The 16,760-nt window shown below is 37.1% G+C and overlaps 3 protein-coding genes across 3 annotated transcripts in view; 1 reads left to right on the top strand and 2 right to left on the bottom strand.

Annotated features, from left to right (window-relative positions):
* The window catches only part of LOC134663917 (uncharacterized), a 54,847-nt gene extending 52,980 nt beyond the window's left edge, over nucleotides 1–1,867 (bottom strand). Inside the window, exon 1 of the mRNA XM_063520459.1 lies at nucleotides 1,726–1,867. Coding sequence (XP_063376529.1) covers nucleotides 1,726–1,782 — 57 coding nt within the window. The 5' untranslated portion in view covers nucleotides 1,783–1,867. The remainder of the gene's footprint in view (nucleotides 1–1,725) is intronic.
* A 3,638-nt stretch (nucleotides 1,868–5,505) lies between these two features.
* LOC134663728 (uncharacterized) lies at nucleotides 5,506–7,554 on the bottom strand. The gene has a single exon (XM_063520187.1). The coding sequence runs from the start codon at nucleotides 7,552–7,554 to the stop codon at nucleotides 5,506–5,508; it is 2,049 nt and encodes a 682-aa protein (XP_063376257.1).
* A 2,074-nt stretch (nucleotides 7,555–9,628) lies between these two features.
* LOC134664160 (trypsin-like) lies at nucleotides 9,629–16,696 on the top strand. Its single transcript, XM_063520748.1, has 7 exons — nucleotides 9,629–9,839; nucleotides 10,536–10,811; nucleotides 12,233–12,323; nucleotides 12,768–12,869; nucleotides 14,386–14,511; nucleotides 15,797–15,927; nucleotides 16,555–16,696. The coding sequence occupies exons 1-7, from the start codon at nucleotides 9,832–9,834 to the stop codon at nucleotides 16,643–16,645; spliced, it is 825 nt and encodes a 274-aa protein (XP_063376818.1). The 5' UTR covers nucleotides 9,629–9,831; the 3' UTR covers nucleotides 16,646–16,696.
* The last annotated feature ends 64 nt before the right edge of the window (nucleotides 16,697–16,760 follow it).

The raw sequence follows: 16,760 nt of genomic DNA, 5'->3' as shown, positions 1-16,760 counted from the left end.
CGTTATAGATTATGAGAGTGATTGAAGTTCTGTGAGTCATGTCTTGTGGAATAATTCAAGTTACGTTAGAGCAATTATGATAGCACTCGGGGCGGTGTGTCGGGTCGTTTAAGGCAGGTAATTAGGCGTATACCGTATATGGAGAGGTGGGCAAATGAGCCCCCGAGGCGCCCGATGCGGCCACGGAGCGCGTTCCATTTAACGCTTACGCTTGAAATGTGGTCGAGCTGATTGGTGGGTAACCGACAGTCTCGAGACACCGGCGGTGAAGGAGGTATCTACTTTAGACATTATAGTTATACATGGGTCCAGGAAGACGTGTATGTTAGATACAAGTGAAAATAGAGTCGATTGGGAATTGGTAGGTAGTTGAGTTAATATCTATGCTGGCCGTTAATAGTACTTACGGCAATTTGATGTGTCACGTTTATATGTACTTAAACAATTTATTAGTAGTCACTCTTTTGTAGACTCGACTTGGAATACTTTAATATCAAATAAATAGTGACGGCCCAATTTACCAAAAATATTGTAATACCTGTCTTAGCGTCGATTGCACCAAACTGTTCGTATCGTTTAAGAGTTCGCTAAATTTGTATGTATGGAAAGTTTCATAGTAAAGCGCCGGGGCGCGCCGGCTGACGCTGATCAGTCTGTCATAATGTGGTTGGTGCAACTGGCCCTTATACTCACCATCAGATAATCGTAGCGGACAATGTCAAATATATTCTTGATAACTTTGGCCGCTCCAATTTATCTGATGCAGATCTGAAGGCGCAGTCGTACGTACGTTAGGAATAAAGACTTGTTTTCCTATACCAATACATTAGGTCGTTTAAAATTTCACACTCAGGGGGGCGATTAGATTTGCTCGATATATCGTCACTCGGAAATCGCTGGAAAAGGAAATGCTAATTTTTGAAATGCAAACGATAAATTTGGGTATCAGGTATTGACCACTCGTTTTCAATTCTATTAGTAGAATTTAAATGACTAGTAGTGGAGATATTATTGAACGAAATACACGAAATCGGGCGGTGGAAATTAAAAAATCAGCTCCCAGACGTAGTTTTCTTTCACACTTGAACACTTAACCTGTTAGTACCTAAAGTAGAAGTTACTATCGCCGGACACGGTGAGGAGAGAATGATGATAATATTATTAAAGTACCTAAATACATATGTAAAAACTAAACTTAAAAATACAACATACTTCGTTATTTGTTACTGACCTTAAGTATTTCTCTTTGCGCAGCCTAGATTTCCATACGGAACACTAGCTCACCCGAAAACTGATGCAACGTGCAATATTATCATGGCCCCGAACTTGTTCAAACTTGGGTAACGACTTGAAGACTTGTTCAATTTGAGCTTATATGCATAATGTACCTATTTTCATAGCTATTTTTAGTGTACTCATAATTTTTTTCTTTTAGAATAATTATTTAGGTACATTCTAGCTTTAACAATATTTTTATTTTTATATCCTTATAAATAAACTACTCAATGAATTGTAAACTATTACAAAATTGACATAGTCTACCTTTTGGCTTTCAGGGTAATTAAGTGTGGAACTTTCATGAAAAACGTTTACGTAAGTTTATAAATAATACCAATCAGTTATTTGACATTGTATTATTTTAAAAACAAATTTTCAATTATTTGGATACGAAGAAAAAATATTAAACATCAACATTATTGAAGTAAAGCTTAAACTTATTCTTACCGCTCGTCCTTGGACCGATGCAAAAAGCGCCAAAAGCGTAACGGATAACCACAACATTGCGTAGCCGCGCGTAGCGTCGTAGCGGCCGGTCGGTGCGCTCGCCTCCGCGGCACTGACGCTACGAGGCGAGCGCTACGCGCTACGACGTGCCGCTCGCGTGCCTGCCCGCCTCGACCTCGGCGCGAGCACCTTCCACGTACATTATGTAAACAAAGTATTCGACAGTAAAATGTGGAAGTACCTCCTTGTATTTGTTTGCACGAAACGAAGGTCACTGAGGAAAACAAACTACTTTGGTAAATTATTGATAGGCTTAATTTATGGGCCAAACCTGGCTTTTCTTTTTTATTTCTAAAGAGAAATTTTCGTGACTGTAAAAGTTGATTGAATCTTATGTATTAAAATTATTTAGTGCAGGGTTCCACGAATAACGTTCTATGCGTGTGTACATATTAGGTACGCATAGAACCGCAATTAAATTAATTGAATTAAACCGCAATTTGACTTCTGATGTATATATACCGGGTGTGGCCTGTAATATGAGCAAAAAATTAAACTGTAGGCTATACTCCTCATACTGACCAACATTTGTTCAGCGACTTTTAAAAATAGCTTGTGTTTTTTTATTTTTAATACACTTTAAAGTTTATTCTAAGCCGCAATGTATTGCGAATTTTGTTATGTTTAAGGCGTGACAAGCAACGTCAATCACAATGATATGGCGTGGCGATGGCGTCCATTGAAGATAATATTTATTTTGTATGAAAAATAGGGAGTCTAAATACTTCATAATTTTTGAAAGTTGTTGAACAAAAGTGTCACCGTTTGAGGAGTACAATCTATGTTTTAATTATTAATGCTCCTATTACAGGCCACACCCGGTATATAGCAATGTGTACATATGGCTGCGCCATAGCACTGATGCCACTGCAGACTGGTACTAGAAGAATGCTCTCACCATGCGCTGTACGAGTACAGTACAGGGAGAATTAAAAATACATCTTAATGATTTGAGAGAAAGTTAGGTAGTTGAAACATTTTTGGTGACAAGAGAATCGCTCCCGGCCACGCGCTGAATACTTGATGTCGACGGTTTCTCGAGGCGAGACGAGCTGTTTACTTACATCTCAACACGACATGGAGACCAACAACTTACATTGTGACATCAAAATGCTATCTAAATGATGACAGTCGCGCGTGCATTTAGTTCGCACTTGTTCGTACATGTACTGGTGCGAGCGAGACGCACGGGGTATCATCAAGATATCATTTTGAAGTCACAATGTAAGTTCGAATTAGCCTCATACGGCGCGATTCGGGAAATTAATTAGAGAATCACTAGATATTAAATAAAGATATGTGACGTTCCACATTTGTGAACTTACGTATCAATTTGTATTTACGTATCATTTTCAATTTTAAATATCTGTAGTTCGAAATACCTATGTATACAGCTTGAAGGTTAGAAACTCCGAGAATCATTTATCTTCGGCCGCTTGTAAGGCTTGTATTTAATGTGCGCACTGAGATCTAGTAGAAAGTACCTGAGTATTGGTCTATTGGAACTAAACTTAGTTTATACTTACATTACATTTTTACTTACTTAAGCACAAATCACGCGAGGTGTTTTCGGCTACTTTTTGCCCCCCCCCTCCCCCTTGGTGATATTTGGTGAGGTTTTTGGCTACCCCCCCCCCCCCCCCCACACAACCTCACGTTTTTTTTTTAAAATTATTTTATTCGACCTAATTTTAAGATAAATATTATTGTATATAGAAAATCTTGTTTATTTTTCTATTTTCGTTAAAAAGGCTCGCTATTTTGAAGTGCAGAATAGATTTATGTTTAACGAAACCGAGAAAAAGTGTCTACTCATGTGGTAGGTTTTTTTTCTTAGTTTCGTTCACTGTAGAAAAATACACGTGAGGTTTTGTTAAACCCCCCTCCCCCCCCAACGTGATCTATCGTGATCTATCGTGATTTTTTCGTGACCCCCCCACCCCTCCCCCATCGAACCTCGCGTGATTTGTGCACAAGCCCTAACTGAGGATTAGTTGATTAGTATCTATGTAGTTTAAAATAACTTTATTACTATCATAAAATTCAGAATTTATAACTTCCATTATATAATTTTATCCATATATGTGGATATGTGTGTGTGCCTTCATTAGAGTAAGGCCCGGTTGCACCGACCACATTTAACAGACCGATTAACGTCAAACGACAGTAAAGTATGAAATTTCCTATGCAATAAAATTTTGCGAACGCTTTAACGGTAACAGACTGTTTGGTGCAACCGGCCCTAAAAGAGAAAGATCCCCGCGATTTGCGAATTTCGGTTTTCGCGGTAGCCCGTCAGCGCGTTGCAGTGTATAAACCTGGCTGCGCATCGTCCGGGCCGTGTCGTTTGCCTATCTCGCTCGCTGTAACTTTTTTCATTAAATCGACCACACTTTTTGGTCAGTGTAAAATATTTCTAAAACAATTCCAATTACAGTTTCGGTATTAAATAAGTTAGGTCGATATTATAATTGAAATTTTCTACGGGCCAATTTTATGAGCGAATAATTTAATCTTCTTCTTCTTCAAGTGCCATCTCCGTCCAGGAGGTCGGCGACCATATGTCTATATGTCTCTCTATGTTCAGTCATGCGAATTAGTCCATCTATGCTCTTCACTTTTAACCAGTCTCTTATATTTTCAGTCCATGATGTGCGCCTTCTACCACGGCCACGCTTCCCTTCAATTTTTCCTTCAATTATTAATTTCAATAGGTTGTATTTATTGTTTCTATATATATGTCCAAAATATGCTGCTTTTTTCTTCTTTATTGTTGATACTACCTCTAAGCCTTTTTTCATGATTTCCAAAACTCTGACATTAGTTATTCTATCAGTCCATTTAATTTTGAGCATACTTCGATAAATCCACATTTCAAAAGCCCTTAGTTTGTTGACCAAATTCTTTTTCAGGGTCCAGCTTTCGGAACCATACATAAGAATTGGGATGATGTAACATTTAACCATGCGCCACCTCAGTTTTAGGTTTATTTTCCTGTTAGTTAGAAGTTTCCTCATTTTCTGAAAGGTGTTTCTGGCTATTTCAATTCTCGTCCGTATTTCCTTCTCTGATTCCCAGTCCTCATTTAACCAACAACCCAGGTACTTATAACTTTTTACTCTGTCTATTATTTTATTATTTAAGGATAGTGGTCTAAGTGTTTCTGAAATTGGTGTTTTACTAACAATCATGTGTTTTGTTTTACTTGTGTTTATCTTAAGTCCATATTCCAAAAGTGTGTTATTCAGTTTTTGCAGCATTATTTGAAGGTCTTCAGGGTTAGTAGCAAATAAGACGGTATCATCAGCGTAACGAATGTTCTGTATCAATTTGCCATTTACACGGATCCCAAGATCAAGTTCTTCAAAAGCCTTTTTAAAAATCACCTCCGAGTACAAGTTGAATAAGCAGGGTGACAAGATACAGCCCTGCCTTACGCCTTTCTCTATTTGAATTTCTTCAGTCAGAACGTTATTAATTTTGATTTTAGCTTTTTGTTTCCAGTATAAGTTCTCTATAAATTTAATGTCGTTACCATCTATTCCAATTAATTTTAATATATTGATTAATTTAGCATGATTCACGTTGTCAAATGCTTTTTCGAAGTCGATAAAGCACATATGAACATCTACTTGAACATCTAGACATCTTTGTACCAAAACTTGGACTGCTACTAAGGCATCTCTAGTACCTAGTCCGGCTCTAAACCCAAATTGTGTGTCACTTATGTTTTCCTCTATTTTCTTGTAGATTCTTCTTTGTATGATTTTTAAAAATACCTTCAGGAAATGACTCATCACGCTGATCATCCGATGATCGCCGCAGCTTTTGGCATTGGCCTTTTTTAGGTAGTGGTGTGAATATTGACAAGAGCCAGTCTTCAGGGAGCATATTGTCTGATTGATAAAATTTGTTAAATAATGAAACTAAATTATCTATATTATAATCATGTATCAATTTTAATACTTCCACCGCAATTCCATCGGGACCCAAAGCTTTTCTACGCTTCATATGTTCTAAGGCTGATATAAATTCTGATTTCAGTATTGATGGACTCTCTAAGTTGAGATCGCTTAGAGGTTCAGTCGGTATCCTATCATCTTTAAAAAGATTTAGAACATAATCTTGCCAGACTTCGCAGGCCTCTTTTTTATCAACAACAATGTTTCCATTTTGATTTACGAGTGTACCCTGAAATCTCTTATTATTTAAGTCTGTGAACTCTTTTACCTGTTTGTGCAGATTAAAACTATCATGGATCTGTTGTAATCTTTCTATTTCTTTACATTTATTAGTCAACCACTGTTCTCTTGCAATTGTGATTTCCCTGTTAATTTTTATATCTGTTTCATTATATTTATCCTCATTTATGTTTTTATAAGTCCGCCTTTCATTCATTAGTATTAATATATCATCGGTCATCCATTCTTGTCGCTTTCCCGTGTCTTTACTAGTTAGTTCTTCCGATGTTATATTTCTTATTTCCGTAACAAGATCTTTATATGTAATCAAGGGATTGTTCCCCTTCTCGCATATAGGTTTTATACAGTTGTTAAGTTTAACACTCACTGAAGTTTTAACTGTCTCATCTTTAAGGCGGTTTATGTCAACTTTCATTATGCTGGATGGCAGTTTCAATTTCTTTAATTTTAAAAACATCTTGGCACAAACAGGGTTATGGTCAGATTTTATATCAGCCCCGGGATATGTTTTGACCTGAATGATGGAGTTTCTAAATCTGTCCTTTATCATAATGTAGTCGATCTGGTTTCTTACAACATGTGATGGTTTGTCAGCTGGTGAGCGCCATGTGTAAAGTCGCCTTGCAGGATGTTGGAACCAAGTATTTGTAATGACCAAGTTGTTTTCGGAACAAAATTCTACGAGCCTGTTTCCTCTATCATTCCTTTTTCCTAAACCAAATTTCCCCACAATTTTTCCTTCTTCTCCTTGTCCCACCTTTGCATTTAAGTCCCCCATTATTATGTTGATATCCTGTGATTTTACTGACTTTAATAACTGCTCTATTCCTTCATAAAACTCTTCCACTTCCTGGTCATCACCATCACATGTTGGAGCATAGACTTGGATTATGTTTAGGTTGAAGGGATGAGCACTGATATTTAGCATCATGCATCTATTAGAGAAGTGAGTCACATTCGAAACATACTTCCGAAGTTCCTTGCTCACCATGATACCAACTCCGTGGTAGTTAGATTTTTGATCGGATGGGTTTCCCGTATAAAACAGCGTGGCGTCGTCTTTGTCAATTCTTCCGCTATCAGCTAGTTTCGTTTCACTAATCCCCATTATATCTATCTTTAATCTTACCATTTCTGCTATGACATTTTCTAGTTTACCCTTTTTATTTAGTCCTCTGACGTTCCAAGTACTCAAATTAATGCTTTCTTCTTGTTTCTTCTTTCTAATCTTCATTTTATTCGCATAGGGATCTTCACCAGTCTCCAATTTAACATCGATGAGCCTGGCAACTCTTCGACGCCGAGCGCTAGTCGGTTCACATGGCTTACTATTTTCTGATTCGGACATGACATATGGTTTTACTAAGGGCAAATAATATGTAGTGGGGCCCCAAAGTCCTTCTACATTCGTCTTTTTGGGGTTATTTAGACCCCAAGGCCGTTGCAGCCTCTTCCAGCCAGTCGCCCAGCATGGGGAAATGGATATACCGCCATTGACTCGGTCGCCAGAGCCCCGTCCGTTGTCCAGCAGGGAGCACCACGGCTGCCTGTTGGCCGCCGCCGCCATCCGGCGCGTGCAGGTGGCGTTGACAATTGGGTCGGAAAAGATGTTATGCTCCGTTCTCCCCTTACTCCCGCGAATAATTTAATACATATTTTAAAAAACTTAATATTTTGTAAGACATGTGTAACAAAGCAAGCTCATAATGATGAATAACTTATTAAGTTATTACCTACCTTAAATATTATATTATAACCCGAGATTATTTACGAGATAAAAGTAGTTCATTTTTATTTGTGTGCTTTATTTGCAATATATTATAGACATTTCGTAGAAAATTGTGAAATTACAATTAACGGTACTTTGATGTTCGATAATTTTGGGCACCCTGATCTCACGTACTGGATCTCGAGCTATAACCTACTGTTTACGTGATACGACTCCATAACGATCTCTTTGGAATATGTACCTTAACATGTTTTTCCAATCAGCGTTTTTATGCGCAATGCATTGAATTTTGAACACTGTGTATTTAAAGTGGATATATATATATATATATATATAGTCCTCCACATCGATTTCGATAAAGTGGATAAGGATGTACCTAACCTAACATGTTACACACGACAAAGGGCTTAAAAAAATTGTATAAGTATTTTCCATGCGATCATATTTGAACAACATCTGTGTTAAATTTTTCCAGTTTTTTAGGAAGATACCATTGTTTAATAATACAATTTAAAAAAAAACAGTTGGATATCAAAATTCTAGAGCTTGCAACAGTAGCAACAACTTCAATATCGTTGCAAGATCAATGATTATTCGAGTTTAAAATGCTAATGCATAAACCACACCAAACCACAGATATTATGCAAATGCTAAGACTAATCCTACGATTCCCAACAACATTTTATATGTTTCGAGCATAAACTAAAACAGCATAATTTTATTTTAAGACCTCAGTTGCGGGTCAGCAACTGCAGCGCTAAACACTAATGGCTCGTATGCAATATGGCTTAAAAGTTCTGTTGCCGTTCCCACGGTGAAACTACCCTCGCACGCTGATTATACTCACGAAGTTAAGTAATAAAAGACTACATTATATTCCACAGCGTACATTTTGGTATTCGGCGTTCTGTTAAAAGCTTTTGCATTACTAATATTGGAGCGAAAAGGAGTGCCCGGGGCAAGTTCGGGGGGTGATATCATTTTATCTCGGGACTGATGCACAATTCCCGCATTTCATTAGATATTTATGCCGTTGCATTTTCAAAGAGCAGAGAAATGTACCGATATTGCCACTGGGTTTATTTATGGCTTTAAATATGCCTAAAGGATGGCTCACGCTAGACCGGGCCGAGGCGTCCGACATGTCGTTTTCTATGACTTCTGATCGGTGATCACGTGGTGCATTCCATAGAAAACGAAGCGCCGGAAGCTCCGGCCAGGTCTAGCGTGAGTCATCCTTAACACTATAAACAAGGCAGGCAAGTCACCGTTTTGATGTGCATTTATACTTTTTTTTATGTGCAGCCAGCAAGCTGCAGTATCAGACATAACTTTTCTAAACTACGAGAAGAAACTAAATCATTATTATGGGACAATCGACCGAATCCCACAGTTAGTTCAATAAGGTTTTGTGTTGTGAGTGTTGTGACTACTAAATAGGTACTTTTTAAGTAGTTACATCATAATTTATAATATAGTAAATAAGTAAATATTTTACGATCGGAATACGATATAAGACCGAAAGTAACTCTGTATACGTACATCAGTCAAGAAATAATGGGCCTTTTGACCCTTAAAACGGCGCGAGATAACAACAGCCGAGGAAGTAAGTCCATTTCTGCGACTTCCCTTCGAAACGTGACCGAAATGCAAATCGTGTGTATGCCGAGGCATAAACACTGCGGCAAAGTGTACGCGTAATAGCGTCTATACATACCTCCTACCTATATGGTTGCAATATTGGAACAATGTATATCGCGACTATTTTATGAAGTTATTTTCTAACAGAAGACTCCAAACGATTTTGCACTTTGTAACACTAGACTTACGACTGAAAAGTTCCTAAAGTTACTACAAATATGAAACCTATCTGTAGATTCTGTAGTGGTTACACAAAACTCTACCAAAACAGTAATAACGTCGTATCGACTATTTGGAGCGGCGAAGTATGATTGCAAATTTTACTCGCAAATACGAGTCTCGCTTTGTTGATGGCTGGAGGTTATTAGTCTGTCGCGGAGTGTTCCTCGGACATTGCTATTAGTTATGCAGGGCCGCCCTCCAAACCCGAATTAAGTCAAGTATTGAAATCGTAGCTGTGCCCACTTCACTGGAATGTATTTGTGAGTTTTCTGAATACTTAGGTACATATCAAACGAAGTGTTTGCATATATTTCAATTCTATGTAATTGTTTAGGTACCCTTTTTACAGGGAAGCAGGTGATTATTTGATTATTTTTTTGGCAATGTTTTCACTTGTTTATCCCCTCTTATTAGGCCCTGTAACAATTTCAATGTCAAGTCAAATTGGCCAAAATGTTATTATACTTATAAATTTGTAGATGTGAGACGCAAATATCATATGTATTACGTGTTTCAGTATGAATAAGATATTAGCTACATAAATTTGTTCCAAAGACCACGAGGCCAATTTTAAAGATAAGAAAATCGAGAAGAAAACCAATTGATATCCTTAACTAAGTCGTTTTGTAGTGTTAAATAATAAGAACAAAGTTTTGATAGAACCATGTTAATTCATATTGAAAACTGTCAAATTTCGCGATTTTGATGCCTACCAAAATAGTGATTTACTCATTCAGAGCGACTGGCGGAAGATTTTTGTAGTATCCAAATTATATTTTTATAGGTGTATACAAATATAATTTGGATACTGACAAAAAATGATCTTCAATTTCAAGATTATATTTAATTATTTATTGTATGTAAGTTAGTCTGTAAGGTATGTATATTTGTTGCCTGAAAATAAATGATTTTTGATTTGATTACATCGATGTAATCACAATTTTATTCTCTCACAGCCAACAAATGTTATTGATCCACTCTCTGGCCCACGCGCACGGCATCATGACTGGGACCAACGATGATTTACTCATATACCGGCCGTTAACCCCCCCGCCTAAAGCCGTGGAAACCTCGGTCGCGCACCACGCGCTCGTCGTCTACAACCGCATCTACTGCTCCGGGTCCTTCATCGGAAGCAAACTAGTACTTACCGTGGCCAGCTGCTTTGAGGAGGATACGGACACGGACACTATTTTTGTCAAGTATGGAGTTAGGAACTATATGGATAAAGGGTTAGTATGAAGTAAAGTACAGGGGTACAAATAAAATGAAGTATAGGGTTTCAGCTAATGTACAATCGGCAATTAAATAGTCACTATTATTGACGAAGCATGCGTATGTCTGTCCGGCTGTTCTCCTCTCTTCTATACTTATACCTATATACTAGTCACATTTCTCAACAATTGGTGCTAAAAATGTTGTGACTTCTGAACAGGTTGTTTTTGTCATGTTATGTTGTTTTTGTCAACTCGCGGTGTCTACAATTCAAAAACGCACTGGTTTTAATCCACCAATTCTCAACCTATATTATGTTATCGTATTAAAAAGTCCTTGTTGTTCTAACATTCCTATTTAGTAGTAGCAGTAGTAAACTCTTTATTGTGCAAAAAGACATATTAAAAATAACATACAATTAGCAAGAAGTACAAAGGCGAACTTATCCCTTTGAGGGATCTCTTCCAGTTAACCTTTGAGTAGATGAGAGGAGAGAGTGAAAAGAGTGTGACAAATGCAGCAAAATGTACAACAAGGTACCAGAAAGATAAAGGATATAAATACATACAAAATTTATAGGATAAACATACATATATTATACAAAAAGGAAAGGGGAAAATACACTAAAAATTGGAAAGAATTAGAACGATATAAAGCAACTATACAATAGAAATATAGACAAATTAATCAGTCAAATCAGATAACCATAGCTTCTTTAACCTCTCCTTGAACGACGCAACCGATTGTGCCTGCCTGAGCGACACAGGCAGCTCATTCCACAGCTTCACTGGACGCACTGCGAAGTACTTGTTGTATCCTCGAGATTTGTGAGGAGGGATGGCAAGTGATAAATACAAACAATACATTGTCGGACCCAAAAAATCAGCATGAATTCTAAACCATGGTCCAGGAGGAATTGGCCAGCACTTTGGAACCGCTTTAGACGGGTTATGTCTATTTTCTAAACATAATTTGCAAGATCCGGCAACCCTTTCAATACATTCATTAAGCTTAGGCCACCAAAAGTAAGCTTTGGCCATTTTTATCATTCTTGAGGTTCCAAAATGCTGGCCAATTCCTCCTGGACCATGGTTTAGAATTCATGCTGATTTTTTGGGTCCATCAAAGGGTTCTATTTATTTGTAGGTACCTATCAAAGAAATTGTTATTTATGTATTTAGTTTAGATCAAAACTAAACAGAATAAAAGTAAATATTCTTATGCTCATTTTAATGCCAAGTGTCTAATTAAAATGGCCTATTTTTTTACAATAATGCTCTCATAAAAAAAAAAGATATTTTATTTGCCGACACACATAAGGTATAAAAAGAATAAATTATCTAAGAGTACCAGCATTGGATGGTATAGACTATTATTTTCGTCATACCAGTATGATTTAATTTTAAAAGTAAAATTAATACAATGTTCTTTTGTGCAGACAGGTTATTGCCGTGGTTGAAAAAAAACGACATGAATTTTTCCAATACAAAAGCTACCTGGACAACGATATCGCGTTACTAGTACTTAAGGTAAGATCAACATTGAATGAGATTTTAAATTACCATCTTTATTCACTGATCAAAAGTATATTTTAATCTATGGCGCCTGTAGGTACCTACAGTCACCATAAATACACTGTCACTGAAAATATATGATTATGGACCTACTCTAATATCGTAACGTGTAACGAGTGTTAGTCTAAACCTCACTAATGTCTAAAGTTTAGACATTAGTGAGCAATTGAGCACGTTGCCCGCTTCTACGCATCTTACAATCAAAGCTATCTTATCTACAATATCTAATGGCATCTATACCTATTACCCTCGGTATACATTTTGAATGAGCGCTTGATAGTTATCTATATAACGCTAAGAAAGTATGAAAAGCTATGAAAATCAAACTGAATAAAATGCGGCCGGCAATTCAATTTGATTTTCTTATAAGTTATTAATTTTCTATTTATATATTTGTAGACACACGTCAAGTTCGAAATGGGTGCGAGAAAAGCCGTTTTAATCAAGCCAGGGACTACAATACCGCACCTTAGTTTTGTCTCGGTAACGGGGTGGGGAAAGGTATGTGCAATGTCCTACTATTTTCTTATTTGTTAACATAAGTTGATTGTGATTGATTGTGATAGAGTTGTTTACAAAAATCATCGAGTCCTTTGTGTAACAACTGATATAGATGGCGCTGACCGCGCCGTATATTTTATGGTAATTGTGTACGTTAACGTTAACTTTAGATAACCAGAGTGAGATAATCAGAAGATGAAGAGACCAAGAAAAGTCTGCAGCAATTTTGATAACCCTTGCAGTGCAAGTGTCATTTAAAACGTCAAACGTCTATGAAATTATGACGTATAAATTACACTTGCACAGCGTGGGCTATCAAAATCGCTGCGGACTTTTCTTGGTCTAACTCTACGTTATTTTATTTCGTAACTCAAGAAACACTCTGTTAAGGTGACGATTGTATGTCACTGCTGCTATATTTACTGATGTGGTGTTGTTGTGGCCACCACTGTATCTGTCAAGTTCCTTGATAAAATAAGCGACGGAATGTAGGTCATAATCATAATCGCGGCAGTAATGCTGTGGTGAACCTCACCTTTTATCAAGGGAGCTGATTGATTAATGCAACTGCAGCTGACATCCGATCGTAACATTCGTAACATAAAAGGTGTCAATCCATTTCTAACGACAGCTGCACTACTACTGTTGCGACGTTACTGTCATTCATTGTCTTGTCATTCATTTTACTGTGGAAATTGACAATAAGAGTGACATTCCATTTCCAACTGCAGCTGCAATACTGTTCATTTTACTATGGAAACGCGTCGCTGTCATTGTTAATTTCCATAGTAAAATGAACAGTATTGCAGCTGCAGTTGGAAATGGAATGTCACTTTAACATTGACGTGTCGGAGCAGTAGCGCAGCTGCGGTCAGAAATGGAATGTTACCTTTACTGAACCGACGTGTGAAATGGTGTGTGCGCTGGAATAGCAGCAGTCAAGATCAGTGAGTAATAGGTCTTGTTTTTTTTTATTCTCTATCTTTACCAACGTATTCGGCGCCATCTAGTTTATATACCAACAAACATGTAAAAGTAAGAATATGAGCCTTCTATTTCGCCATCTGTGATAAAATAGCGTGTGTTGTTGGTATTGTTATGTTAACGCTCCCGAGTAGTGAAAAACTTCACGTATTTTCGCAGAGATGGCGTTATATTCAAAGTTCTCTAATAAATTGAATTGATACGATGATACCTACCTATTACTTGCTATTTATTATTCTGATTATATAAACGTCCTCTAAAGAATAGAATAGTTATATTGATAAATTATTACAATTTATTTCTTTCATTATTAATTTTAATAATTTATCAATATAACCAAATATATTCCTATTCTCTTAGGCTAACCTAATTCTGCACCGTGTTTGATAAGGCAGAGTGTGCAAATGCTTTTCTAAACGTCATAATTTCATACAAGTTTGACGTTTATGATCACACTTCCACAGCCACACTGTGTTATCAAACACGGTGCAGAGTTAGCTTAGCCTGACTCTATTTTGATGGTGATTTACAGGATGTTGCAAAAGTTCAAGAAAATACTATTCTACAATCCGTTATGCAGATCACAGAGCAGGCAGAATGCGTAAAGACCTACTCCGAGGTCGTCACCGCCTCGATGTTTTGTGTGAAATACGACTTAGTAAGTGCAAAGAGAATAGATAGTCAGAGATATATATATAACTCCGTATAAGATAAATAAAGTCTAAGAAAAAAACGTGCCTCGGACGGCCAAGGAAAAGTCATTCTCGAATAGATGGCGCCATTACCTTTGGCCTATTCTCGGCTAGATGGCGTTAACGACACTGTTTGGTATTTAACGATTTTAACACATATCAGTGAAAGAACATGGGTCAGTATGGAACAATAAAAATTAAGAATCATTTATCCATAAACATATTTTGATTATTTTACACATTTTCAATTTTATTTTAAGTTTTAATCGTGTGTCGATAGATGGCAGTAAATGTACAGTGACTACAAAATTGACAATGACAGGACCCCTCTATACTATCTATTCTTTTTGAGATAGTATAGAGGGCTATTGCCAAAGTAAATTTTGTAGTCACGGTACATTTACTGCCATCTATCGACACACGATAACATATACTATTATATTATACGACACACAATATTATATTATAGGCTGTTTTAATTATTTACTTGCGTAATAATTATTCAATTGAACCATAGTTTACTTTTTTGTACATAGTGTTCGTTTGTCTATCATGTTTGTTTAAATTTTGACTGGAAGAGATCCCTTATAGGGATAAGTTCGCCTTTGTACATGATATATATTTTGTTTCATTGTAATTTAACCTGTCTTATGTACAATAAAGTTTTTACGAACATACATACCGTTGCCGGCCCTTTAAAAACCTTTACACTCCTTTTTAGGGTTCCGTACCCAAAGGGTAAAACGGGACCCTATTACTAAGACTTCGCTGTCCGTCCGTCCGTCTATCACCAGGCTGTATCTCACGAACCGTGATAGCTAGACAGTTGAAATTTTCACAGATGATGTATTTCTGTTGCCGCTATAACAACAAATACTAAAAACATAATAAAATAAAGATTTAAATGGGGCTCCCATACAACAAACGTGATTTTTGACCAAAGTTAAGCAACGTCGGGAGTGGTCAGTACTTGGATGGGTGACCGTTTTTTTTTTTTTTGCTTTTTTTGTTTTTGTTTTTTTTTTTAATTATGGTACGGAACCCTTCGTGCGCGAGTCCGACCGAGTTACGAAGTAGGTAGTTTACATTTACAGTTCACGAAAATCGATCGATTCTCCGAAATTTTCACTAAATATACATGTATGATACGGGTAAAATCGATATAGCTCTTAAAGGTCGGCGATTAATCCATACTGACAGCGCTATCGTATATTAAAGAAGCATTTAAACGATCTGTTTAATTCGTTCCAGATGAACCGCCAGAGTGACAACGGCGGCGCAGCCTTATACAAGGGTATGATCATGGGCATCTCCTCGTACGGCGCCAATCTCGTGGACACGCCCCACATCGCCTTGTTCACCAACGTTTCCTACTTTTACCAGTAAGTTACTGCTACTACTTTTACCTAAGGAAAATTTGCACTAAGTGCTCCGACACTTGCTGAGTGGTATCCTCTTTGGGACAACCAATTACATTACTATGTCACATGTTTGTCATCTATTAATTTTAAGATTGTGTTGTTTCAAATAAATTATATTCATTTCATTTCAAAAGCTACTTTTTTTAGAATCACTTCCGAGCTATGGTTTTAAAAGCGGGAACGGAATCCTACATGATCCGATATAATGCACTTGGAGGCCGATTATGGCTTAACAATTTGTTAGGGTTTTGATTTGGTTATGATTAGACCTTGACTAAGAGGATATAACCAAACGGAGTAGCCATTAACAGGCGTTCCCCTCTGTCGAAAATAGGCGGCCAATGGTCATACACATTGTATGGACTGACGTTTATGTGACATGGCTATTTTTACGTTACGTATATTTGACGTGCCCCTCCGAAGAAGAGAAGCGAATCACTCGCACTTCTTCCGCATGAGATGCACAGCTAAACCTGTGAGCTAAACGTGTCAAGGCCATATCATGACAAAATCAAAACCTTTTTTTGTGAAATCAGAATCATTATGCTTTTTGTTCAGATTGTAATTTACTCAACGAAATATTTTCAGATGGATCAAATTGAATACTGAGAGGCTGTTGCAGAAACATTGTTCGCAAGAATTAGGAGACGTAGTGCATAATGTGATACCAGATTACTGAACGGATGACACGTAATGAGCTTAATAAGATCTAAATACGTCTTCGCGGTCTAGTACCTAGGCATAAGTAGGTACTGTTAGGATCGAGTTTTTCTCAGACTGATGTGTCTGAATAA

Source organism: Cydia fagiglandana, chromosome 4, assembly GCF_963556715.1.
Source record: "Cydia fagiglandana chromosome 4, ilCydFagi1.1, whole genome shotgun sequence".
Taxonomy (NCBI): domain Eukaryota; kingdom Metazoa; phylum Arthropoda; class Insecta; order Lepidoptera; family Tortricidae; genus Cydia; species Cydia fagiglandana.
This window is presented reverse-complemented; position numbering and strand designations above follow the sequence as displayed.

What these genes read in the sequence shown, in the direction of transcription:
- LOC134663728 (XM_063520187.1), bottom strand. Translation starts at nt 7,554, where the DNA reads ATGGCGGCGGCGGCCAACAGGCAGCCGTGGTGCTCCCTGCTGGACAAC.
- LOC134664160 (XM_063520748.1), top strand. An exon ending in TCGCGTTACTAGTACTTAAG is followed by an intron (nt 12,324 to 12,767) that starts GTAAGATCAACA and finishes ATATATTTGTAG; the next exon opens with ACACACGTCAAGTTCGAAAT. An exon ending in AACGTTTCCTACTTTTACCA is followed by an intron (nt 15,928 to 16,554) that starts GTAAGTTACTGC and finishes AAATATTTTCAG; the next exon opens with ATGGATCAAATTGAATACTG.